This window comes from Myotis myotis, unplaced genomic scaffold, assembly GCF_014108235.1.
Source record: "Myotis myotis isolate mMyoMyo1 unplaced genomic scaffold, mMyoMyo1.p scaffold_m19_p_1, whole genome shotgun sequence".
NCBI classification, from domain to species: domain Eukaryota; kingdom Metazoa; phylum Chordata; class Mammalia; order Chiroptera; family Vespertilionidae; genus Myotis; species Myotis myotis.
This window is the reverse complement of record NW_023416313.1, coordinates 132,227,937-132,254,435: the sequence shown is the minus strand read 5'-3', so window position 1 is coordinate 132,254,435 and position 26,499 is coordinate 132,227,937. Positions and strand designations below refer to the sequence as shown.

General features: G+C 42.6%; 1 protein-coding gene across 2 annotated transcripts in view; it reads right to left on the bottom strand.

Annotated features, from left to right (window-relative positions):
- Positions 1 to 25,593, bottom strand: part of OPTN (optineurin) — a 56,463-nt gene extending 30,870 nt beyond the window's left edge. Inside the window, exons 1-6 of one of the 2 annotated variants that reach the window (XM_036352578.1) lie at positions 25,402 to 25,593; positions 17,512 to 17,688; positions 16,416 to 16,618; positions 11,016 to 11,198; positions 8,984 to 9,057; positions 6,797 to 6,931 (exon numbers count right to left, since the gene is read on the bottom strand). In XM_036352578.1, the coding sequence (XP_036208471.1) occupies positions 6,797 to 6,931; positions 8,984 to 9,057; positions 11,016 to 11,198; positions 16,416 to 16,618; positions 17,512 to 17,677 (761 nt within the window). In that variant the 5' untranslated portion in view covers positions 17,678 to 17,688; positions 25,402 to 25,593. The remainder of the gene's footprint in view (positions 1 to 6,796; positions 6,932 to 8,983; positions 9,058 to 11,015; positions 11,199 to 16,415; positions 16,619 to 17,511; positions 17,689 to 25,401) is intronic. The other variant, XM_036352576.1, reaches the window with a different exon arrangement.
- Between the last annotated feature and the right edge of the window lie 906 nt (positions 25,594 to 26,499).

The following is a 26,499-nucleotide window of genomic DNA, read 5'->3' as shown; positions in this document are numbered from 1 at the left end:
TGAGGGACCCCCCCACTCCCCAGTGCACGAATGTCATACACCAGGCCTCTAATATGTGTGAGTGTGTGTGTGTATATATATATATATATATATACATATACATATACACACACACACACACACACACACACACACACATACACACACACACGTAATGAAAAATCAGGGTGTATAATTAGCACACTCCTAAGTTTACTTTTTGTTGTTGTTAATCCTCGCCAAAGATATTTTTCTATTGCTTTTAAGAGAGTGGAAGAGAGGGAGGGTGTGTATGTGTGGGGGGGAGAGAGCGGGAGGGAGAGAGAGAGAAACATAGATATGAGAGAGACACATCAACTGGTTGCTTCCCGTACATACCCTTGATGAGGAATCGAACCTGGGACCCTTTGGTGTATGGGCTGACACTCCAACCCAGTGATGGCGAACCTTTTGAGCTTGGCGTGTCAGCATTTTGAAAAACCCTAACTTAACTCTGGTGCCGTGTCACATATAGAAATTTTTTGATATTTGCAACCATAGTAAAACAAAGACTTATATTTTTGATAATTTATATATTTAAATGCCATTTAACAAAGAAAAATCAACCCAAAAAATGAGTTCACGTTTCACCTCTGACACGCGTGTCATAGGTTTGCCATCACTGCTCTAACCACTAAGCAACACTGACCAGGGCCTAAGTTTATACTTTTATTATTAAAGCTAATCATGTTGTCTAAGTAAGGATGAATTTCTGGCTACACTTGACACTTAGAATGGTGTACAGCACCTAGGAGAGGAAACATGCCTGAAATAAACTAACACACTGATTACTCATAACTATTAAAGCACTAGAGGCCCAGTGCATGAAATTAGTGCATGGGTAGGATCTCTAGGCCTGGCTAGTGATCAGGGCCAATCTGCAGGGTGACTGGCAGGGCAATTGAGGGGGCCCCCACTGGCACCCGCCTTGGCGGCCTGGGTCCTGCGGGCTGGGGGAAGCTCCTGTGTTGAGTGTCTGCCTCCTGCTGGTCAGTGAGTGTCATCATGACTGGTTGTTCCACCGGTCATTCCACCATTCGGTTGATTTGCATATTAGGCTTTTATTATATAGGACTAGAGGCCCGGTGCACGGTTTCTTGCACTGGCGGGGATGGGCCCACTGTGGGAGCACCGTTCAATCCTGGTCAGCCGAGTTGTGCTCCCACTGTGAGAGCACACTGACCACCAGGGGGTAGCTCCTGTGTCGAGCATCTGCCCCCTGGTGGTCAGTATGTGTCATAGTGACTAGTCAACTGGTTGTTCTGGTCATCTGCCATTCGGTTGCTGGGCTTTTATTATATAGGATAATATTTTACCTTTAAAATCAGCTGTAATAAGATGGCAGAGTAGATAAATGCAGTACTCACATCCTCCCACAACCACATCAAAATTACAACCAAATTACAGAATAACTATCATTCAGAACTGCATGAAATCTAGAAGTCCTATAATTAAGGATATAAAGAAGCCACATTGAGACTGGTAGGAGGGATGGAATGCAGAATTGGCTGGTCCCACTCCCACATGCGGCAGATAAAAATCAGGAGGGATAGCTAGGCTCCAGAGGTCCCTTGTGAGGGTGAGGGGTGCCAGCCCCACATCAGGCCCTCTAGCTCAGGATTTCAGTGCCAGGAAGAGAAGTCTCAAGTAACATCTGGCTGTAAAAACCAGCAGACTCACTCACTCTGAGCTCCAGTGCTGGGGCAGTAGCTCAAAAGGCACAGGGACATATGGGGAGGAACTGAAGTGTCTGGTATCAGGGCAAGACCTGGAGGGGCAGCTTTTTCCAAGGCAGAAGTACTGATAAAGGCTACTGCTTCTTTTTTGAGCCCTCCCTACACAGAGCCAGCAGGCAGGCACCATATCTGAGTCTCCATCACCGATGAGTAGTTATCATATTTAATGGTGAAAGTCTAAAAGCTTTCCCCCTAAGATTAGGAACAAGACAAGGATGTCTCCTCTCTCCACTTTTATTTAACACTAGTGACTCAGTGCATGGATTTGTGCACATTGAAAGAAAATTAATTAGAAGAAAGATTTGTGCGGTAATTATGTTACTGCAAAAAATTACGTGTCAAAATAGTATATATAATACTAGAGGCCTGATGCACAAAATTTGTGCAAGAGCAGGCCTTCCTTCCCCTGGCTGCCGGCACCAGCTTCCCTCTGACACCCGGGATCCGGGCTTCCCTCCGGACGCCAGCAGGCACCCAGGACCCAGGCTTCCCTTGCAGCTCCAGCTTCATCCGGAAGGTCGTCTGGTCTAATTAGCATATTACGCTTTTATTATTATAGATTGTACTGGAAGTTCTAGCCACTGCCATCAGGCAAGAAGAAAATATCCTGGTTGATAAGGAAGAAGCAAAACTATATTTGTAGATGACATGATCTTGTATGTAGAAAATATTAAGGAACTCATTAAAAATTATTAATGCTAATAAGTGTGTTCAGCAAAGTTGCAGGCTACAAGATCAATATACAAAAATAAGATGTATTTCTATAACTAGCAATGAATAATCCAAAAATTAAATTAAGAAAACACCAAATTAAGCACCAAAACACTAGAATGTATGGGAATAAATTTTGAAAAAGAAGTGTAAGACCTGTTTTATGCTGAAAACTATAACACATCACTGAAAGAGTTTAAAGATGACCTAAATACCCCATGTCCATGAATCAGAAGACTTACTATTGTTAAGATGGCAGTGCTCCCTAAGTTGATCTATAGAATCACTGCAAACCCTAACAAAATCCAAGGTAGTCTTGCCCCCACCAGAAATTAACAAACTTACCCTAAGTTTATATAGAAATATAAGCAACTCTGAATAGCTAAAACTATCTTTTAAAAGTAGAAAAGAGTTAGATGACTCACACTTCCCCACTTCAAAATTTACAACAAAACTATAGTATTTGTGACAGTGTAGTACTGGCATAAGGATAGTTAAATAGATCAATGGAATAAAATTGGAGGTTTAGAAATTAATTTTTGCCTTTATGGTCAATTGATTTACCCCAAGGTTACCAAGACACTGCACTGTGGGAAAGAATAATCTTTTCAACAAATAGTGTTAGGACAACTAGATATCTATACACCAAAGAATGAAGTTGAACCCTACCTCACACCATAAAGAATGAACTAAAAATGGATCATACACTTAAATGTAAGTATTAAAACTATAAAACTCTTAGGAGAAAACATAGGAGGGAATCTTTGTGACCTTGGGTTAGTCAGTGGTCTTTTAGATATGATACCAAAAGAACAAGAGACAAAAGAAAACATAAATTGGAATACGTAAAAAAAAAGTGTGTGTGCCTAGTTGGTTTGGCTCAGCGGATAGAGTGTTGGCATGCGGACTGAAGAGTCCCGGGTTTCTTTCCAGTCAAGGGCACATGACCGGGTTGTAGGCTCGATCCCCAGTGGTGGGTGTGCAGGAGGCAGCTGATCAATGATTCTCTCTCCCTCTCCCTTCCTCTCTGAAATCAATAAAAAAAATATATTTTTTAAAAAGTGTGCTACAAGTGATACCATCAAAGAGATGAAAAGATAGTGCAAAGAATGGGAGAAAATATTTGCAAATAAAAAGTCTCATAAAGGACTTGTATCCAGAATATATAATGAGCTCATAATAAGAAGACTGCAATTTTTTTTTAAATAGGCAAAGGATTTGAATAGATATTTCTTCAAAGAAGATGTATAAAATGGTCAACATGAAAAGATACTCAACATTATTAGTCATTAGGTAAATAAAATCAAAATCATAGTGAGACACCACTTCACATCCATGAGGATGGCCATAATCAGGAAGACAGACAATAACAAGTGTTGTTGAGGATGTAGAGAAATTGGAACCCTCCTACATTGCTGGTGGGAATATAAAATGGTGCAGCCACTATGGCCTAAAGTTTGGTAGTTTCTGAAACTTGAATATATAGTAACCACATGAACCAGCAATTTCCCTCCTTAGTATACACCAAACATAATTTAAAAAATAAAGGGTGTCCCAAAATTCACGCAAGAAGTAATTTTGATAGTAAACACAGGTTTATAATTAAAAATTGTAAATTTTTTATTGATTCATAAAGTATACAGTATAGGGTTATGTATGGAATAGCATATCGGGTAAATGGCCTCCACGGCTTTGCTGGCACATACGCACTCTTTTGTCGAAATTTTCCATGACCGTTTTGCATAAATGTGGCTGAATTTTGATGAGGCTCATTTTCATCTTGATGGAGTGGTTAATCGACAAAATTGTTGCATTTGGGGTTCAGAAAATCCACGAGTGATTGTTGAGAAACAAATGCATCCACAATGTGTCACTGTTTGGTGCGGATTTTGGGCTGGAGGCATCATCGGGCCATTCTTCTTCGAAAATGCGGCTGCTCAGGCAATAACAAAAAAGTGTGTATGTGCCAGCAAAGCTGTGGAGGCCATTTGCCCGATATGCTATTCCATATATAACCCATACTGTATACTTTATGAATCAATAAAAAATTTACAATTTTTAATTATAAACCTGTGTTTACTATCAAAATTACTTCTTGAGTGAATTTTGGGACACCCTTTACATTCACACAAAAAATTGTGCATGAATGTTCAGAGCTAACATTCATAACTAGAGGCCCGGTGCACAAAAATTTGTGCACTTGGGGGGGGGGATTCCCTCAGCCCAGCCTATGCCCTCTTGCAGTCTGGGACCCCTTGGAGGATGTCCACCTGCTGGCTTAGGCCTGCTCCCTGGGGGATCAGGCCCAAGCTGGCAGTCAGACATCCCTCTGGCAGCCCGGCAGCCCTCGGGGGATGTCCACTTGCCACCGGGGAGTAGGCCTAAGCTGCAGTCGGACATCCTTAGCGCTGCTGAGGAGGCAGGAGAGGCTCCCACCACCACCGCTGTGCTGGCAGCCGTCAGCCTGGCTTGTGGCTGAGCAGAGCTCCCCCTGTGGGAGTGCACTGACCACCAGGGGGCAGCTTCTGCATTGAGCGTCTGCCCCCTGGTGGACAGTGTGTGTCATAGTGACCAGTCATTCCCAGTCGTTCTGCTGTTAGGATCAGTTTGCATATTACCCTTTTATTATATAGGATAGAGGCCTGGTGCATGGGTGGGGGGCGGCTGGTTTGCCCTGAAGGGTGTCCCAGATCAGGGTGGGGGTTCCCACTGGGGTGCCTGGCCAGCCTGGGTGAGGGGCTGATGGCTGTTTTCAGGCTGGCCACACCCCCTTTAGGGTGGGGGGGGTCCCCACTGGGGTGCCTGGCCAGTCAAGGTGAGGGGCTGAGGGCCGTTTTCAGGCTGACCAAGCCCCCCCTGGCGACGGAAGTTCCCAGCCTCTCCTTTTTTATTTATTTATTCTGGGATTTATTTAACTTCTATAATTGAAACTTTGTAGCCTTGAGAGGAGCTCAGAGCAGGCCAGGGCGGGCGGGAGGGAAGCTTGGCTTCCTCCATCACCAGGGGCAACCCACTCCTGCTCGCTCCAGCTCCATGGCCACAACTGGCTGAAAGCAGGTATCTGCGGTTTATTTATCTTCTATAATTGAAAGTTGGTTGCTTTGAGTGGAGCTCAAAGCCACTGCGGCAGCTGGGAAGCTTGGCTTCCTCCATCATTGGGGCAACCAAGCCTCCTGCTCGCTCTAGCTCCGTGGCTGCCAGCTGCCATCTTGGTTGGGTTAATTTGCATATAGTCGTTCTGATTGGCTGGTGGGTGTGGCTTAAGGCATAGCGAAGGTACGGTCAATTTGCATGTTTGTATTTTATTAGTGTAGATAGGCACAAAGTGGGAACAACAAAAATGTTCAATTGATGAATACACAAAATGTTGTCTAGTCATACAATGGAATATTATTTGGCAACAAAAAGAAATGAAAAACCAATACATGCTATATCATAGATAAACTTTGAAAACATTACCTGAAGGCAATCACGAAAGACCACGCATTTTATGATTCTAATTATATGAAATGTCCATAATATGTAAATCCTCAAAGAGAAAGATTACTGAGAGGAATGAGCACTAATGGCTACTGATTTTCTTATTTGGGGGAAAAAACCTTCTAAAATTACAAAGTGCTAATGGTTATATAACTCTGTAAATATCCTAAAAATCATTGAAATGTACACTTTAAAGGGATGAATTCAATGGTATCTTAATGCTATCTCAAAAAAGCTGTTAAAAAAGCAACATATGTAAATTCTTTGGTTAATCTCTCTACCCCTCAGTCCCCTACCACCCACCTACCCTGAGATTTGTCAGTCTATTCCATGCTTCTATATCTCTGGATCTATTTTGTTCATCAGTTTATGTTGTTCACTAGATTCCACATATAAGTGAGATCATATGACACTTGTCTTTCTCTGACTGGCTTATTTCGCTTAGCATAATACTCTCCAGGTCCCCCCTTGCTGTCTCAAAGGGTAAGAGATCCTTCTTTTTTACAGCTGCATAGTATTTCATGGTGTAAATGTACACAGCTTTTTTATCCATTCATCTACTGATGGGCACCTGGGCTGTTTCCAGATCTTAGCTATTATAAATAGCACTGCTTTGGACATAGGAGTGCATACATTCTTTCTGACTGGTGTTTCAGGATATATATGCTTCTATGCATAACCCATGGACACAGGCTATAGTGTGGTAAACATCTAGAGGGGGGCAGTGTGGAGGGGGTCAATGGGGAAAAAGGGGGACATCTGCAATACTTTCAACAATAAAGATAAATTTAAAAGACTTATAATTTTAAAAAAAAGCAGTGTATGCATATTTCAAGTTGCCTATTTCCTACCTTCCTTTGGCTTCTTTCAGTGCCTTTTCAAGCCTTTCCACCTTCTGGGTCCCTTCCCTCAGGCAAAGCAGGAGCTGGCGCACAGTTAATTCCTCAGATTCCAAACAACTCCTGGCACCTTCTGCAGATCTGCTCCTACATCAAGGCAGTATAGAGTTAGAAAACAAAAATGTCAGAGTCTAAGAATATAACTGGAACAAACTTAAAGGAACTGCTTTCCAGAATACTCTCCAGTTAACTCTCATTTACTGACAAGCAGCACTGGCCCTTGACCCCCGTGCTACAGGCCTCCATGCTTTCCAGGGAAAGAGTGGAGACTAGGAGTAGGCTTGCCTTACACTGCACGTGCTGACAGCAGCAGACCACAGGACCCACACAAACAGCGGAGCAGGGGTAGTCCTGGTTTCCGGTGCCCAGCTTTCCTAGAAAACTAATCTCAAGAGAACCACAGTCAAAGTACACAGCACAGCCCTAACTGGTTTGGCTCAGTGGATAGAGCGTCAGCCTGTGGACTCAAGGGTCCCAGGTTCAATTCCAGTCAAGGGCATGTACCTGGGTTGTGGACACATCCCCAGTAGGGGATGTTCAGGGGGCAGCTGATCAATGTTTTTCTCTCATCGATGTTTCTAACTCTCTATCTCTCTCCCTTCCTCTCTGTGAAAAATCAATAAAATATATTTAAAAAAAAAAAGTACACACACACATGCTGCTGATGGTGACGTGCAGGCCATCAGCCTTTCTCCACCTTGACAAAAGCATCACATTCTCGAGTCAAGAAAAAATTCAAATAATTAGAGCATTGGTATGTCAAATATTTTTCTTGATTTCAAAATGTGATTAAATCTAGAGGCAGTTCAATGACAAGCAAACAAAACCATGACCATCACTACAACAAAACATTCCAGATGACTATGCTGATGTTAATGGCAGCTACTCTTTCAGTAATCTACTCAAATTCACCCATCTAATAAACAGCCAGGAGTAAATTCTGGTTCCCAACTCCTAAGCTCAAACTGCAAACCTAGAAATCACTACCTGATTCCTTAATATAGTCTAGTCTCAAACAGGATAAAGGAGCTGTAATAGAAAACAGCTCTGTGGCTTGAAAGAGGAAGTGGTCTGTGCCTATGGATCTAAATGAGGAGGAAGTGGCTTAGAAATTTCAAACAGGGCTTCCTTCCTTCCCTCCATTTCCAGTAAAGTCTTCTGATATTAAAAAAAAGTAATATAGAGAAAAACAGGAATTTCTAACTAAAAATGGGAATAACTTTCATTTATGCCAATTGCTCTGCTTGAAGGAAGGGTATTAGCTAATACTTATTTTCTTCCTTATACTAGGGCTTGGGAGCATAACAGAAACAACAACAACTCATTTTCATGTTTTATAAATACATTCATCAAGTTATAGAAAAAAGATATTAAAAGTCTAAGAGGTGGGGAATGGGGCCATCTGTAAAACCCTCAACAATAAAGATAAATAATTCCTTTTTAAGTCTACGAGGGAAGAGATCCTTAGAGAAACTTTCAGATAACTGTCTGTTTCTTGTAGACTAATACAGTAATAACTGGCGTATAGAGGATGAGCCAACAGCCTGCTCTGGGGAGTGCTACATGCAAGTCTCAGGGGCCCAGTCCTTCTACTATCCCCTCAAAGTTCCCCCATCAATTACAAGGTCTACTTCCTAATAAGTACTTAGGAGTCTTGACTTGAGACTCCATAGGTAAAATACCTGGGCACTTTCAAGAAACACCCAGAGACTCTGCACAGTGATAGTCATTGCTATGGAAGATTACCCATTAGTATCAGTCACTGTGGCTTTTACTCAGGAATGAACAGGGCAGAGGAAATGGAAATATCCCACTTATCAGGCTGGGCAGCCTGGTCCAGCTCAAACTGCGCTGTATGCAAATTAGGAAGCAGAGGTCTTTCACTTTTTATCTGAAGGAGAAGAAACACCTTGAGGGTGAGGGTTAGTTAGCCTGAAAAGGCATCAAACATTGTTCTTATTTTCTGCCAGTTGTAGCTACAACATTAAACAGCATTTTAACCTAACATTCTTGAGAGGTCCTGGTATAAATTAATAATAAGTGACTTTTTCAGCCCATGTTTGACCTCTCAGTGGGGACCTGGAAGTGACAAGACTGTCCGGTAAGCCTGTCCAACAGCCCTAGTCTTTCTTCACATACGTGTCAATGGAGTCAATTCTTCTGGGCCCAAGACTCGTCTTGATTTCTTTCACTGCCACATCTGCTTCTCCTTCCTGTAGAACCAGAAATGAAAGGGATGTAATACAATATGTCTACAAGACAAATGTTATCAAAAGATAAAAAGGCAAAAAAAGAAAAAGTCAAAAGATCAAGAATTTTGATGACATTCAACCTAAGGAGCCTACCAAACATTTAAATGTGAGATGTTTAAATTCGGTCACTCAAATGGAATGGAAATGTACCCTTCCCTCACCCCACATGCCCTGTCAGGATTATAAATATCTGGACGAAGGTTGGTCTCCTCTCATTCAGCACAGTCAATCTGACCCCATAACATGAAAGCTTATCTCCTGCTCTCTTTGGCAGTTCCCTTCTTTCCTAGGTTAAGGTCACATGGAGCCAGTGACAACTACTCCACACACCTTTCCTGTACAGTCTTTCAAAACACAAAATGCTAGAATTTCCTGAAGCAAAGTTGAAAAAGAGGCAGTTTTCTGTGAACAAGGCTCACAGAACACAAAATCAGCTCCTATTAGAAACCTTATGCATCTTGAGCCATTTAGGAAACCAGAGGATTAAGACAACTTCAATGACTTGAAGGACAATTCTATTTTAATGAGGTAGCAGGATAACCTTCCAAAAATGCACAAAGATGTTCCGGATAGTTCTGAATGTGTGCATTCTTCCTAAATTTTGGGCAGTGCTATCCAGTTCACAGAAGCAAGGCCAAGAAAAACAGGTTTACACTAAAAATAACTGTCACTCATCAGTGAGGGAAAATACCATGCTCACCACACGCCCTGGAGGCAGGAGCCTTTTGGAAACTTCTGATGGGCCCTTAGAGCTTCCTGGATGTTATCAGTTATTTGCAGAAGGTTAATGCTCTTTGATCAAAGTTGTGTTTCCTAATCTTTAGTCACTTGCAGAAAGAATATTCTGGCAAAGTGTGCTTTCAAATAGTATTTTAATTTTCTTAATTTCAGCCACTTTTAATGCATCTAAGATTTACTAGGGGGCGTGGATGACAAAGTTATGAAGAGCCATTCTCCAACTCAATCTTTAGTGCAGCAAATGAATCAGGGAGTAAAGGAAGTCATACTCTAATATTTCAGACACATCAGTAGTTTAGCTTTTTGCAAATTGCCCCTCCAACTCCTTCATCTGTCCACTCATCTTCAAGGTACATTTTTCTCTTTCAGAGACACAATCTCTTTTTCTTTATCAGACATGCACTTTGACAAAGCTAAAATGACAGTGTGTATGACAGAGGGTTGGACCTTCACATGTTTTCCCCCTCTTCTCACTCTTTTTTAGTAGCAAGGAAGTCCTTTGTGGTTCATCCACGATTTTAGTAGGACTGCCACACACCCAGACACAGCCACGATGGGTGCTGCACACATGCTAGGACATGCCATCTCACTTAGCTCACTTCATTTTGGTGGCACATAAATGGGAGTTACAGAGCATCAGCTTCAAACTGTTCTCAGGTTCCCGAGTAGCTGCTGTTAGAGAAGCTGAGATAGTCCCTCCCTCTACAACCAGCAGAGCTCTGCTCCTTTCCTTCACTTATTTTTAACAAACCATGGTTCCTCACAAGATCTTGTTTAAAAAGAGGGTTCTAATATTAAAAAATGTTTTAAAAACATTTACTGCATCTGATCACGATTCTGCTCACCTAAGTGAAATGCTGAACACAGCTTTGAGAACGATCTGGTCTGAAAACGATTATGCTTTTCTTTTGCCTTTTAGGTCAGTCACATAAATGTCTGATTTGTGAGGACGAAAAAAAGGACTAGCTATTTTGTCATAAGAGGTAACAGATGTTTTTCCATTTCAGCTATGATAACCCTCACAAGCATTGTTATACTTAAAAAACAAGAGCCAATTTACCTTTATTACTGAAATGTCCCCACTAAGCGGCTTCCCTGTGTTGAGAAAGAAATGGTGGTATTTGTATCAATTGCCTAGGTGAGGTTTTGGAATTTGCTTAACACAAAACCAAAATACTTACAGCCATCCTTATTTCAACAAAGGAGTCTTCGGAGGGACCTCCGGAGCTCAGCTTGAGTTGTAATTCAGACACAATGCCCAGCAGATCTGCCTTTTCAGCTTGAAGTCGTGACACTTGGGTCTTCAGTTGTCCCATTTCCTGTTCTGCTTCTGCCTCGGGGACCTGGGGGTCCCCAGTGGGTTCCTGGAAATGACCAAGAGGAAAGCACGTTAAACTAAGGCCCCAGCATCAAACTCCAGTGCTCCATGCCCACTGACAAGGCAGTTTCTCAACAACTTGATCCCCTGTGCTTTACAGTAAAAATTCTCATGTTTCCTTGGCAATTTATTTTGACATAACCTTTAAAATAAACATTTTAATATTTTTTTATTGTATTCAAATAATAAAAAATTTTTTTAAACCTCATGACAAGAAAGACATGCTTCCTCAGCATGCTGGAATAATCTGATATCATAATAACAACCAACTACAATGGAGACTTGACTTGGGGTGGTGAACACACAATACAGTGTACATATGATGTGATGTGTAGACTTGTGCACCTAAAACCTGTATAATTTTGTTAACCCAAATAAATTCAATAAAAAAGACAGTGTTTCTGAAGTAACTTTTTAATGCTTTATTTTTATTATTTTTAAATCAATTTTAGAGGAAGGGAGAGGAGAGGAAGAAGGGGGGGGGGAGCGATGAAAGAGAAAGAGTAATCACCCTGACTGGGGATCTAACCTGGAACCTGGGCATATGCCCTGACCAGAAATGGAAACCACCACCTTTTGGTGTATAGGATGATGCTCCAATCAACCAAGCTACCCCACCAGGGCGCTTTTGCAGTAAGTTAAAAAAAATTAAAAAACAACCAAACTTTGTCATGGCAGAATTATAAGTTATAGCCCCAAAATACTAGAAAATAAGGACAAAAAGCTACCACAATTCAACCTCTTGCTCCCCCCTCCCCGCATTCACAAATGTATACCCATCATCACTCTCCCCATACCTGTCATGCCTACTCAGAAGGCAAAACACCAAAGATATCACCTGGTACAGTACTGGCAAAACACAATGAAAGGTTCAAAATTCTCCCAGGAATGTAGTCTGGGTACTGTAAAACCTTGTGCTGTTTTAAGCTGGTTAAACGTTAAGTCCGGTGAGAAATAAAGCAAACTGACAATTCAGAGGCTGGTAACAAAATGGGAAAAAAAATTTCAGCCCCTATAAACATTAATAATAAAGGTTAATATTTCACTAATGTCAAGTACATGTTGTGTTCCTGCTGTTGCAATTACTGAATATGACAAAGTCAGAAGAGCAAGACCCTGTTTAGCTGCGGTGTTTTGCTTGGCACACTCTGCTAATCAGTGTATGTGTTGCCTTGAGTAGATTCACTTCATGTCTTGGCCTCAGTTTTCTTGAGTTAGAAAGAAAGACAGTACCCCATGGTCTCTGTGGTCTCTTCCAGCTGTGACCTTCTCGTCCTCTCGGATTTCCTCCTCAGGAAACCTTCACTGCTCTTGGCACCACCAGAAATGCATGCACTTGTAATTATCAGATGACGCAACACATTAGAAAATTGACCCCTACACACACATTTACCCTCTGTGACAGATTTCCTAAGGAGTGGCAAACAGGTCCAAAGGCTAGCAGTGGAACCAAAAAGTGTCAGAAAGGGACGTGCCTGGATCATAAGCCAGCTTGTTCATGAAATATTAAAAAGTGTAGCAGGGAAGTGCCCCTCCACCATCAAGATCATGCTCTTCTTCATTTGCAGCAGTCTCTTGCCAGGAATCTACCACAAGCCTTAGAGAAAAGCAACTCATTGTGAAACAAAGTCAGGTGGACAAAGAAAGGCTCCAAGCTTATGCTATCTCTCAGTAATGACTCACACTGTGGAAACATACATGTAAAAGAATGAAAACATACAAGGAAAGGCACTGCTCAGCCTGGAATTAGGAAGTAAGCAGGTGAGGGCAAGACTATGCCCCATAGGAATCTTTACATTTATCTACCTGACCTCTCGGGGGACATTTGATACAATGGACTTTTAAAAACTACCTCGGCATGCCGAAACCGGTTTGGCTAAGTGGTTAGAGCGTCGGCCTGCGGACTGAAGGGTCCCAGGTTCGATTCCGGTCAAGGGCATGTACCTGGGTTGCGGGCACATCCCCAGTGGGAGATGTGCAGGAGGCAGCTGATCGATGTTTCTCTCTCATCGATGTTTCTAACTCTCTATCTCTCTCCCTTCCTCTCTGTAAAAAATCAGTAAAATATATTTAAAAACAAAAACAAAAAAAACTACCTTGGCATAGCCCTAGCTGGTTTGGCTCAGTGGAAAAGCATTGGTCCTCAAATTGAAGGGTCCTGGGTTCGATTCTGGTCAGGGCACGTGCCCTTTAAAGCAACCAATTGCTGCGTCTCTCTCACATCGATGTTCCTCTCTCTGTCTCTCCTCTTCCCTTCCAGTCTCTCTAATAATCAATGGAAAAATATCCTCAGGTGAGGATTAACAAAAAACAAAACAAAAACACTACCTTGGCAGAAAGGTAAGAAAGTTTTATTTTATTATTTTAAAGAAGCCTTTAGAGCTTTATTTGAATTTTCTGTCTCCTTATGAAAGTATGTTCCTGGGAAGAGAGTTTTAAACAACTGTCTGAGGACCAGTGATATGAGGCCATGACACTAGAATCTCGGACTGTCAGGTTAATTGTCTTTTTGCACACTTGTGAGCATCTCTTAATTATCCTTGGGAAATTATGAATCTATTTATTTGTTCATAAACACCTTGTAGGATAACACTTTAAGTTCCTCTCCATTTTAATACTGGGAGTCTTTTCCCTGCCTTCGTGGAATAGAACTGTTATGGTTTATTTTCCCAAATCTCAATCCCCACTCCACTATTTGTTACACTGTCATTACTTTTGAGCACTTACCGTTGACCTAAGTGGGACACAGCAACTTCCGGTCTTTCTGTGTATTTGTGTAATGTCTCTATCCTACTGTCCTGGCAATGTGTGCAGGTTGTGATGCCATTTTATAATCCAAGAAGAAAAGTCTATCTAATGACCTTTGCCTAGTAATCTATAATTAAGAGTTAAAAAGTACTCCTTAGAAAAACTAATGTATAGTAATTTAGTGAAATTGGACAGACCATTAATCCCTCAGCCTCACCCTGAGGATCAGAAGGCAGCTCTCTAAAGGAAATTCCAACTCCCTGGCCTGGAGTGGCACAGAGGCATGAGAAGCCCTAATGGCTGGGGGGCATTTCCTGTAGAAACAGTGGCAAAGATGGGTCAGCATGAATGAGAGAAGTCCAAGGCCTTAAAACAGCAGTTCTCAACTTGTGGGTCGCGACCCCTTTGGCAGTCGAACAACCCTTTCACAGGGGTCGCCTAAGACCATCCTGCATATCAGATATTTACATTACGATTCATAACAGTAGCAACATTGCAGTTATGAAGTAGCCACGAAAATAATTTTATGGTTGGGTCTCAACATGAGGAACTGTATTTAAAGGGACAGAAGGTTGAGAACCACTGCCTTAAAACCTTTACTAAGTCAGGAAGATGAGCGCCTAAATTTAAAAAATCATCTCAAATGACCCATAAAACAAAAATTAAGGAAGAGGCAAGGAGACAGGTGTGGGCCTGGGAGGCACAGTTTGGGGGAGAAAGCTGATGACCAAGAGTCTTAAAGAGCTTTAAGTGTCTCTTTGTCCCAAACTTCCAAGTCCTTTGTCTCAAGGACTCATTTCTGAGTCCTGCTTGTAGCTCACTTCAACTTATCATCTGGATTGAAAGAAGCTGTCTAGAGCTTTAGCTTCTGATCTCAACTTCTTCCAAAACCTACAGGCAGACTACCTCAGGTAGACAAACTGTTTCTGGAAGCTTCCTTTTTGGTTTCAATGTGACAGGCACCAATGGCTAAAGCCAACTGTTAGCTCACATCCCAAAAGGCAAGGGATATATATGTAAGGTATTTCATTCCAGAGAACAGAAAATTACTCATGTATTCCAGGTGATCATTTCTTCAGAGTACTGTACCTCAAAAATATTTGGACAATGAGAGATTTCCCCAAGAAAAGTGACTTAATGCTCTTGGAACTGTAAGACACATTGGAGCATCAGAGGTGATAAACCCTGTCAACAGTGAACCATTTCCAATACAAATATAAATGTATTAAAGCTGAATGTTTTCATTGTCCCATGAGCATGAGTTGATGAGTAGGTCATTGATATAAACTATGATCTTGTTCTAAAAAACTTTTCATTCGTTAGATTATTCAATAGCATCCCTTTTTCATTATTTTCTTTCCATTGTATTTGTATCCTTTACTCATCTAAGAAATTACAGATCAACAAAGTTCAAAGTATAGTCTCAAGAAAAATCACTGATATCCAGGATTACATCTCCTTCAATTAACCCAGGGCTCCATCCTCCAAAGGGTTATTAAGTTGCAGGTTTGGACAGTAGATATCCACCAAAACAAATAATACGCAGTGAGCGTTAGCGTATGGGCAGAGGCTTCATACGTACTCTGATTTGTGTTTTTCACTAACATCTTTGACACCCAGTCTTGGTTGTGAGCACATTTCCTAGATTCTTCGGGTCAATGAAAACATGGCAACCTTATATAATCTCCTATCACAACATGACATTTGTCAAGCCATTTTTCAGAAGTAAATGTAAAACTTAAAGCAAAGAATCTGTTTTAGACTGAGAGAAAGGACAAGGTCAATAAGTAAAAATTCTGAGTTATAATAAATTTTATTTTATTATTTATGTATGTATGTATATATACTCACCTGAGGGTTTTTTTCCATTGATTTTTAGAGAGAGTGGGAAAGAGAGGGAAAGACCCATGAGTATATCAATGTGAGAGAAATATCAATGTGAGAGTAACATCAATTGTTTGCCGCCTGCATGCACCCTGACCAGGGTTGGGGAGGAGCCTGCAACCGAGGTACGAGCCCTTGACCGGAATCAAACCTGGGACCCTTCGGACCGCAGTGCTACGCTCTATCCACTGAGCCAAACTGGTTAGGACAGTAAATTTTAAAAATGTAATTTTTTATCAAAGATATACATCAAAAACTAACACTTGCACGGTTCTAAGCAGAGGTCCTTCTGCTCTGTCTATAATGAGTACAAAATGGTGATTTATAACCTCAACATTCTTCTGATTAAAATCATTACGATCTAAGCTTTACAAATTTCTTTCTCCCAACAAGAGATTATTCATGTCCCTTAAAATCACAACCAATCTTCTCAGCAAGAACATTTCTTTCAAGATAATGCAAAACACCCATCTAATCTAAACCATAAAAGGGTTTGATCTAGAAGTCTAGACAAATAAGATTCCACTACAAATATTAATAAAATAAAATCACAACTAATTTGTCTGCTCACCTCTAATGACCTTTCTGTTTTCCCTTTTAGTTTTCCAAGTTCTTCCTTTAATTTTTCATTTTCATGACTCACAGCCATTAGACGCTCTTTGGCTTCTTTGCTCTGGATCTCAAAAAAATGGCGTTCCTCCTTCTGTTTCTCTGTCCAGGCTGAGAGCTCCTGAAATCGCCCTTTCATTGCTTGGTTATTTAGCTTCATGGCTTCTGTATGGAGTTCAGAGTAAGGGGTCACACAACAAGAGGGTCACACAAACTGGACTTAACGAATCAAACCGCCCCTCAAGCCACTTCAACCTGAAGCTCTGAATTGAAAGATGCCATGCTGGGTCTAGGCCAGCTGTGGGCAAACTACGGCCCGCGGGCTGGATCCGGCCTGTTTGAAATGAATAAAACTAAAAAAAAAAAGACCATACCCTTTTATGTAATGATGTTTACTTTGAATTTATATTAGTTCACACAAACACTCCATCCATGCTTTTGTTCCGGCCCTCCGGTCCAGTTTAAGAACCCATTGTGGCCCTGGAGTCAAAAAGTTTGCCCACCCCTGGTCTAGGCCCAAGGGTCAGTCAGAAGAAAGACTGTGGCAAGATGAGTGGTTTTTGCTTCTGGACAGGACTAGCAGGTCTAATGTCTCCAAAGTCTCAATAAAGTAAGATTGACCTGGGTGCCTCCATATAGCACAAGTAACTGTGAGTAACTAACTAGATGGACAAACATCTGTGACTCTTAAATTCGAACACTGGACCTGCCAAAAGCCATGGCTTAATATTAGAATCCTTCCTCTTAACAAGGCAGTATTTAGGACCAACTGAAACAATAGCAGCTTTTCTTTCTTTTTCCTTTTAATTGGGCTAAATGTCTTTATGCCATTTCCCTGAGATTAAAAAAAAATACTTTTTATTCTGACCTGTACCCAAAGGTAAATAATGAAAACCGTTTTAGCCTTACTAAAAACTAAATGCTGTACTCTTCCTGCCCCCAGGGATTCAGACAGAGAATAGGGAGCTCACCTACAAGCCTTATTACAAAGGGATTAGGTTCGGGAAGGCCTGGGATGAATGGAGAAACACAGGGGCCAGGTGCCAGGTGCTGCTTACCTTTCAGCTGATGGTTCTCTGTCAGGAGTTCTTTCATTTGCTGCAGCAGCTCCTCTGGAGAAAACATGTTCAGGTTTGGGTGAGGCAGATTGGGGGGTCCATTTCCTGTGGCTTCATTGGGGCTGCCCCCCTTTTCAGTCAGGCAGTTAAGTGGTTGGTAGGACATGGCAGCAGTTCCTATGAAAAGGTTACAAACTGAAAAATAGCTGTCCCCCCTCTGCAAGGGGTCCTCAAGAGTCCCCCAAATCCATTAGCAATTGCTAAAAAATACCCCAATAGTTGCCTACTTTCTCTCCAAATATAATTGAACATTTATGATTCTACCTTTTAAACAAAAAAGGTATATCCTAGCTTCAGTGTGTATGTGTGAGTATGTGTATGTCTGTGTATATGGGTGTGCAGAGGGGTGGAGTGAGGAGCTGGAATATGGAGGAAGAGAGGGCATATCATGATGATCAGGTATCCTAACACAAGTCATTCAAGAGGGTTTCCATATATATATATTTGTATACATGTGCAAAGTATCATTAAATTGATTTTCCCATGCAAATCTTTAAACTCAGATCTCCATATTTGGGGTGAATTATATCTCAATAAAGTTGCTCATAATCTTCATGTTTTAGGCCACGAAGAAAGGGGAACTAACATATTTTGGATGCCTAATCACTGTACCACATGCCAGTTTCTAATCCTCATTGAAACCCAACATTCATCTCTTTCACAGGGGAAGAGGCTGGGCTCACTGAGGTGTCAGCTCGCCCAAGGCCACTAAACAAGAGGCGCAGCCAAATACAAACGGTGATTCCCACCCCGACCTGTAATATGACAAAGGAATGACTGAATATTTAGGCTTCAGTATTCGATAATTTTGCAAAGCCCACTAAAAAGACTAGAAAATCCTGCCTAATTATTGCATATTCTGAGGATGTCTGAATACCACTTTATTTTGTAGAGGGGCCAAAGTGGATATAAATAAGAGAAAGTGTATTCTAACTTTACTTCTGTATGGCCTACCACCTGGGCAAACATAGAAATCTCTTCTAATGACTGGCTACATGTTATAGGAAAACATTTTTTAAAAAATATTTTATTGTTTTTTTACAGAGTAGAAGGGAGAGGGATAGAGAGTTAGAAACATCGGTGAGAGAGAAACATCAATCAGCTGCCTCCTGCACACTCCCCACTGGGGATGTGCCCACAACCAAGGTACATGCCCTTGACCGGAATCGAACCTGGGACCTTTCAGTCTGCAGGCCGACACTCTATCCACTAAGCCAAACCGGTTAGGGCGGAAAACATTTTTAAAAAATATATATTTTTATTGATTTCAGAGAGAAGAAGGGAGAGGGAGATAGAAACATCAATGATGAGAGAGAATCATTGATTGGCTGCCTCAAGCACACCCCACACTGGGGATCAAGTCTGCAACCCAGGCACGTGCCCTGACTGGGGATTGAACCGTGACCTTCTGGTTCATAGGTCAACACTCAACCACTGAGCCATACCGGCCAGGCTAGGCAAACATTTTCTTTTTTCACACTTTATGAAGATGATAATAAGCCTTTTCATGAAGAACTGCAAAGTCAGTGAATCAGTCACTGGAAGCTGAGGAGAGAGACATGCATTATCTGCCCTGTCACTATATCATAACATCTTCGAGCACTCTCTCTGTGTCCATGTAATAAAATGTAGCTTCACACCGACTGCAGGGCAGTGCTTCTTCCCAATCCAATAGGAGGTGATACCTGGGCTCTCTGGAGGTCCCCTGGATCTGAGAGGCTGGCGACCTGCCTTTGGTCTGAAGGAACTTGTAGGTAACCAGAGATGGTGCTACTATTGATGGGACAGCAGGCCCCACGACACTGTCACCTTCGTGACTTCTCCCTAAGGCAGGTAGCACAAAGAAAGGCATTCTCATGGAATTCCTTAATTAGGATGGCAACTTCAGGAGGTAAAAAACACTAATAAAACATAATACTCAACTGTGAGCCTTTTGAAGGCATCTACGATTTACACATCCTAATTCATTTAGAAAAGAGGAATAATGCTGAAGTGTGCTCTCTCAGCATCAGGTGACTAGATGGACTGCTTTTGTTTTCCCAAATAAAATAATCTACATTATTTTGCATGAAATAATTTGGATAAAAATAATTTGAGTAACACCAGTTTTTCTGGCTTTCTATAAAATTCACTTTTGCACAGAATGATGTTGGTGCTAACATTTCATAAAAATGGGCTTTTACTGCCTTGACCAGGTGGCTCAGTAGGTTGGGCACTGTCCTGTGCACCAAAAGGTTGCTGGTTTGATTCCTGGTCAGGGCACATGCCTGGGTGGCACGCTTGATCCCTGGCAGGGGTCATGCAGGAGGCAGCCAATTGATGTTTCCCTCACATAGATAGTTATTTATCTCCTTTCCCTTCCCTTCCTCTCTCTCTAAAAATCAATAACAATATTTTAAATGTTTTTACTGATATTTTTTAGAGAGAGAGGAAGGGAGAGGGAGACAGATAGAAACATTGATGTGAGAGAGAAACATCCTATATGCATCCTGACCCAGGATGAATTTGCAACCTGGGCATGTGCCCTGACTGAGAATGGACTGGCGACCTTTCAGTGCATGGGATGATGCTCAACCAACTGAGCCACACCAGTCAGGGCAATAAAAAAAAAATATATATATATATATTTTTAAATATATTTTATTGATTCTTTACAGAGAGGAAGGGAGAGAGAGAGAGAGTTAGAAACATCGACGAGAGAGAAACATCGATCAGCTGCCTCCTGCACATCTCCTACTGGGGATGTGCCCGCAACCCAGGTACACGCCCCCGACCGGAATTGAACCTGGGACCCTTCAGTCCGCAGGCCGACGCTCCATCCACTGAGCCAAACCGGTTTCGGCAAAAAAAATATATTTTTAAAGTGTCTAAGCAGATATCTGTAGATGGGTTTGGTTTCACTGTATTATATGCACACATTTCTTCTTAATGTTTTTTCCAAGAGAGGGTTAAGAGGAAAAAAAAGAGAGGAGAGGAGAAAGGAGGGGAGGGGAGGGCAGGGGAGAGGAGGGGAGGGGAGGAAAGACAGGGGAAAGGAGGCGAGAGAAGGAGGGGGGGAAAAAAGAAAGATTTTCCTTTGAAAATTGGGCAGATATTTTCCTCCTTTCCTTGCCTTTGTACCTCTACCAAGCTTTCAGACATAACCATAATACAGTTAAAGTGGTTCTAGTTATTACATGGATGCTTCTCACTTTTTCAGGTTGCCCAGATTTTATAAGGACACCAGGAAAAAAGGCAGGGTTATACTAAGGAGACAGTAGTAAATATACCAGGTGCCACTAACCAGATGTGTGACCTTTAGAAGTCACCTGGCCTCTTGCTGTGGTTTATCAACTTGTCTAGCAAATGATAATCATTACAGTTGGTTTCAGCTCAAAAAGTATTCTTAAGCATCTAGCAAGATCACAGTTCAACCAACACCATTCAGCACACCCTAACACTTTCATGGCTGTGATACCCCCTCTCACTAATCCTATATAATAAAAGCATAGTATGCAAATTGTCCCCTCCACTGGGAGTTGTCCAGGAGTTCAACCAGGGGGCGGGGCCGGCCAGGGGAAGGGAGGGAGGCCCTGGCTGGCAGTGGTGGTGGTGGTGGTGGAGGGGTGGTGGCAACGGTGGCAGGCAACTGGGGGAAGGGAGGGAATACCCAGCTGGCAGCCGGCAGACGCTAGGGACCCTACCAGTGCACGAAATTCATGCACTGGGCCTCTAGTAATATATGTGCCTGTCCTAGTTAAACTTTTCATTACCCAGCATTGTTAGGAAAATTTATTTGGTAATGCAAATGTCATAGTAAATGAAAAGTCAGTACATATGCTGAACATAAGCATGTAAAAACCAAAATTATAAGCATGTAAATTATTACCAAATTTTTACTAAAAGCAATTTAATCAGTTTTGGTGACTCAAAGGGCACTTATGACTTTAGAATATTTGGAGGGCCTCATTAGAAGTTATCACAGTGCAGTGCATATGGGAACTGTCTATTGGTAGAGGGCGCTGAATTCTCTGTTTTTAACATTACCTTGAGCTACTTTCAATTAAGCAAACATAGAGATACATTAGAAATCCTTGCACACATCTTCAAAGGTTATGAAAATTTGAACTAAGCCATTTATTCCAACGTTCTATCTAATAACAGAATTTTTCATAAAAAACCAACTAATCTGGATCTGAAACGTGTCATTTGTAAGCAAAGGTGATATTTAACTACAAAGAGGTGAATTAATTTAGCACAGGATTTGTCAAGATTTTGCCAATGAGAAAGAATGAGAACTAGCTGGAAGGTATAAGATCCAAAGCAAAATCTCCTAGATTTAATTCCTAGATCTGCTATTTGAATTCCTGATTATATGTTTTTATTGTTCTTAATTCCAGAAGTCAATCATTATAGCAATGACTTGACTTTGTAGGCATGAGCTTAAATCTCATTCCTGAGTTGGCCTTAAAAATGATCCAGTCCAACTCCTTTATTCAGTGCAAGAATGTCTTGACCAGGCTTGAATGATTTCAATGATAGAAAATATGAGCAATGACCTTAGCAGGCAACTGCTCATTATATTACAGGATAACTCTAATTGTCAGAAAGTCATTTTGAAATCTGCTTTATACTGACTTCCACCCACTGGACATTAGACCAACAGGCATATACAGAGTAAGCCCAGGCCCCAACCCTGGTGTGGCTGATTCTCCAGATTTGCTGATTAAGTATTCATAGGTTCAATCTCCAAGTGAATAAATTAGTTTTTTTCCTTTTTATTGAATTTATTGGGGTAACAATGGTTAACCAAATTACATAGATTTCAGGTGCACAATTTCACAACACACCACCTGTACACTGTATTGTGTGTGTGTTCACTACCCCAAGTCAAGTCTCCGTCCATCACCATTTATCCCCCTATACCCTCCTCCACTTCCCTCTACACCTCCCCTCCTGCCTTGCGGAAATCACCACACTGTTATCCATATCCATGAGTTTTCTCTCTTTTTTTTTTTCTTTTGTGCTTACCCCCTACACCCCCAGTCTCTTCTCTATGAGCCTGTCATCAAGAGGATAAATTAGGTTTAAAGAGTAAAAATGTATTTGTTGATTGGAGACCATAGCTGGCTATGGGCAAATTCTGGTTTGGGTTCACAGGAGGCCGAGTAAGATTCCAAGATCACATCAACTAAACCCATCACCATCCTGGAAAAAAAAAAACCTGCGTATCCTACTAAGAGGGTAAGAAAAGCCTCACCTTTTGTGACAGAAATGGTATTCTGATTTTGTAGTTTGCTACCATACAGAAAATGGAAATAGATTTTACCTTATCGTCCCAGGCAGGAACCTAGGAGTTATGATCGATTCTTCCCATTCCCTCTCCCCGCCAAGTCTAATATATTAATGCTATCACTTCCACCTTCTCTCCATCCCACCAGCTTAGCTTGGGCCCTTCTTGTCTTGTCTGGACTACAACAACATTGCACTCCAAAGAGTACAGGATTTTTACCTATTTTGTCCACTGCTGTGTCCACCACACCTAGAACACAACTTGACATATTTGGGGATTCAACAAGTAATTGCTGAATGAATTTTCATAGCCTCCTACAAGGTCTGACTCTCATCTCTCTTCATCGCAGCCTCATTTCCTCCATGGTTTCTTTTCTAGTACGAGCTCAGCTGACTGCTTAAAACCCTTCCCACACAAGACAGAGTTCAGCCCCTGAGCAAGATAAATACAGCCTTTCAGGGACAATTCCCTGCACCCTTTTGCTTCTGTATCCTTGTATCTGTTCTGCTCTCTGTCTGAAGTGCTGGCCCCCTTTTGCCCTGGCAAACACCCACTGGACAGTTCAATACTCAACTCAAATAGATGTCCTATGTGAAAGCAACTGTTCTTTCCTCTGAGCACCCAATAGCACTTTGTGTGTTCCATCTCTTTGGCCCTTTTCTCCAAGCAAAGATGCTAGTCCATCTCTCCGTCAAACTTAAGCCAAGATCTCTATTTTATTCTTCCTAGAGACTGGCACACAGCAGGCTCTCAGCAAATGTTTGTTGAAATGAAATGAAAATACAGTTTAACAAGGTATTTTAAAGTCTAACACCAGTAAAACACTTCCTGCTGTGTAGATGACAACTGGGCATTCTAGTATTACGAGTTTTTCTACAGTTCTATGGCACTCATTTCCGGATTTTTAAACTCAACTTTTTAAAAACTTACTTTGAAAATTAGTGGGGTTTTTTAATATCACTACAAAGGTACCTGGATGTCATTTCATCACACATATTCTATTATTCAATCTTCATACATATATCAAAGTGAAAACAATGAAAACTTTTAATAAAACTTTTTTCTTTTCGTTTGATATAGATTTTATTTAAAAAAAACAAAGTTTAATTTATTTTCCTTTTCTTTGGATTTACTATTCTATAGATTCCAAAGAATATAATGAACAGTCCAAGTCTCTATAAAATTCAGAGAAAAGCAGAGAAGAGAGTACCCATGTGCTAGTTCTACTTAAAGGGGGTGGGAGGGGGTCCCATGGGAAGATAATAGTGACAAATTCCTTTAATAAAGTTTGTTTTTTGGAGGGTTTCGTTGGATTCCATAGCATAAGATGCAATCTGAGGTCAATTACAAAAAAAAAAAAGATACTACTTTTATAAAGTTATTCACAATACATAAAGAATAGCTAAACTGGCCCTGTAGGAAAACGGATCGATCGCCCCCAAAGACTCTAATGGTTGTCCTTTCTCTATGGGCTACATTTAAACTTCACTTGCCTAGTCCATTCCAGGGCAGACTCTGACCTTGGCCTCTGCCCTGGCTCTCCCCAGTCCACTACAAACTGGGCATATCTGGGGGTCAACCAGGGCCCCCAGGCAAAGAGCAAGGTGGCTCTCCTAAGTGCCACGTGCTCAGATCTGAGGCTTTTGATGCCCTAACACCACCTTACTGTCCTACAGTTTGGGTTTCCATTTCACCTTTAAACAGCTCGTGGCATACATTTCATACAACCGTTTTCCTGGTGGAGGTAGCAAACCCAGATCTGGGTTTCACTTTCTCTTAGAGATGTTTACTGCCTCCAGCTTACACACTAAGACAATAAAACCAATTCCTGTCTCATCAAATATTCTCTCTCTCTCTCTTTCTGTGTGAAGATTTGCGGTTTAGGAAGATTCCTTCCAGCTGTTCAGGATCCCCCACCTTAGGGAGAGGTCGCTTGTTCTTTAGTGTTCCTGGCCATCTCTAAAGCCAGAGTACATTTTAGCGTTTACGTCTTCCAAAGGTGTACCCTTAACCACTTCCCTTCCAACGAGGAACTGGCTGTGTAATCATTCCCAACCTGAGGGAGTCAACCTCTAAACAGTGGTTCTCAACCTTCTGGCCCTTTAAATACAGTTCCTCATGTTGTGACCCAACCATAAAATTATTTTCGTTGCTACTTCGTAACTGTAATGTTGCTACTGTTATGAATCGTAATGTAAATATCTGATATGCAGGGTGGTCTTAGGCGACCCCTGTGAAAGGGTCGTTCCACCCCTAAAGGGGTCGCGACCCACAGGTTGAGAACCGCTGCAACACCCTCCTGACCTGCAGACTAAGTCACCCGCAGTTCGCCAGAGCAGTAAAAGGGGGGAAGGGCGCTGGGGACTGCCGCCCCGCTGCCCTTTCCCAAGCCAGGCTCCGCCAGGACCTGGAAACCTGCCCACCCGGCGGGCTTCCCAGCCCCTCTCCGCCCACACCCCTGCTGGCGCAGGGCGGCAGGGAAGGGGCTGCGGGAAGAGCTTCCTGGGCAGAGGAGGAGTCGCCGCCCCGCCCAGCCCCTGTCCCCCTGCCCGGCTCACCGGCGCCCGCGCTCTCGCCTCACTCCTCACGGCTTCCTCGGCATCGCGCCCGCTGGGGGAGGACTCCGGACGGATTGCAGACGCCGCCCGGGACCGGCGGCGGGGACTTGGGGAGCCTCGAGCAGTCGGGAACCTTTCCGACTCCGCCCAGCGGCGCTCAGCTGACTGCCGGCCGCGCGGGCCTCCCGTCTCCGCCGGGGAATTTCCAGGCCGTGCCCCTCCTCAGGCCCCGCCCCGGCCCTGGCGCAGGCCCCGCCCCCGGAGGCCCCGCCCAGATGTCCCGCCCCTCCTTTCCGGGAGCAGGCCTGCAGCGACCCAACCCACAGCTCGCTCCGGTCCGGGCGAGGACCCAGAGCCACCGCCTGCCTAGGTGTCAGTGTGACCGTGACGGATGAAGTGAATTAAAATGAATTATTAATTAAATCAAGCACGCGGACTCGGTCTTCCCCGCGGTGGTCCCTATGGAAGGCCAGATCCCATGGAAAGAGGGTGGTCCCAGGCATCTTTGGAAAGAGACTTCAATCTCTGTTAAAAGTCTTACATCTGAATATAGTTAACTGAGCATGCGTGGCTTTCCATCCAATTGTGACCTTAAAATAGACCTTTAATTACAAACAAAAAGCTTGCAGGATGCTACCTGGGCACTTGCTCCTAGGGAACAGGCCAACTTTGACACCCGTATGCTTCAGCTGCCCCAGGGAGAGGGGTTACTGGATTGACCTGGATTGCACCTGGGAAGCAGGAGCATGGATCTACTAGACCAGAGCGAGGAGGATGCCTCCGGGTTAGACAGACTTAAAAGGGAGGAAACAAGACGATGAGGAAGGAGGGGAAGTGCCCTAGTTTGCATCCTAAGCACCGAGAACAGGGATGAATGAGCAAGGATGAGGACACGGGGCACAGAAGGCATCTGATCACTGTGTGTGCATGTGTGTGTGTGTGTGTGTGTGTGTGAAGGTCTTGGCCAAGGTGGTGCAGCCTGTGCACCCAGCAGGCAACAGAATCTAAAACAAGATAAGAAAACAGAAATCAGGGCGGGTCCCAGGTGGTCTGGGAGGGAGAGTCTGGGAGCCGGTTTGTGCTGAAGACTAAGAAGGA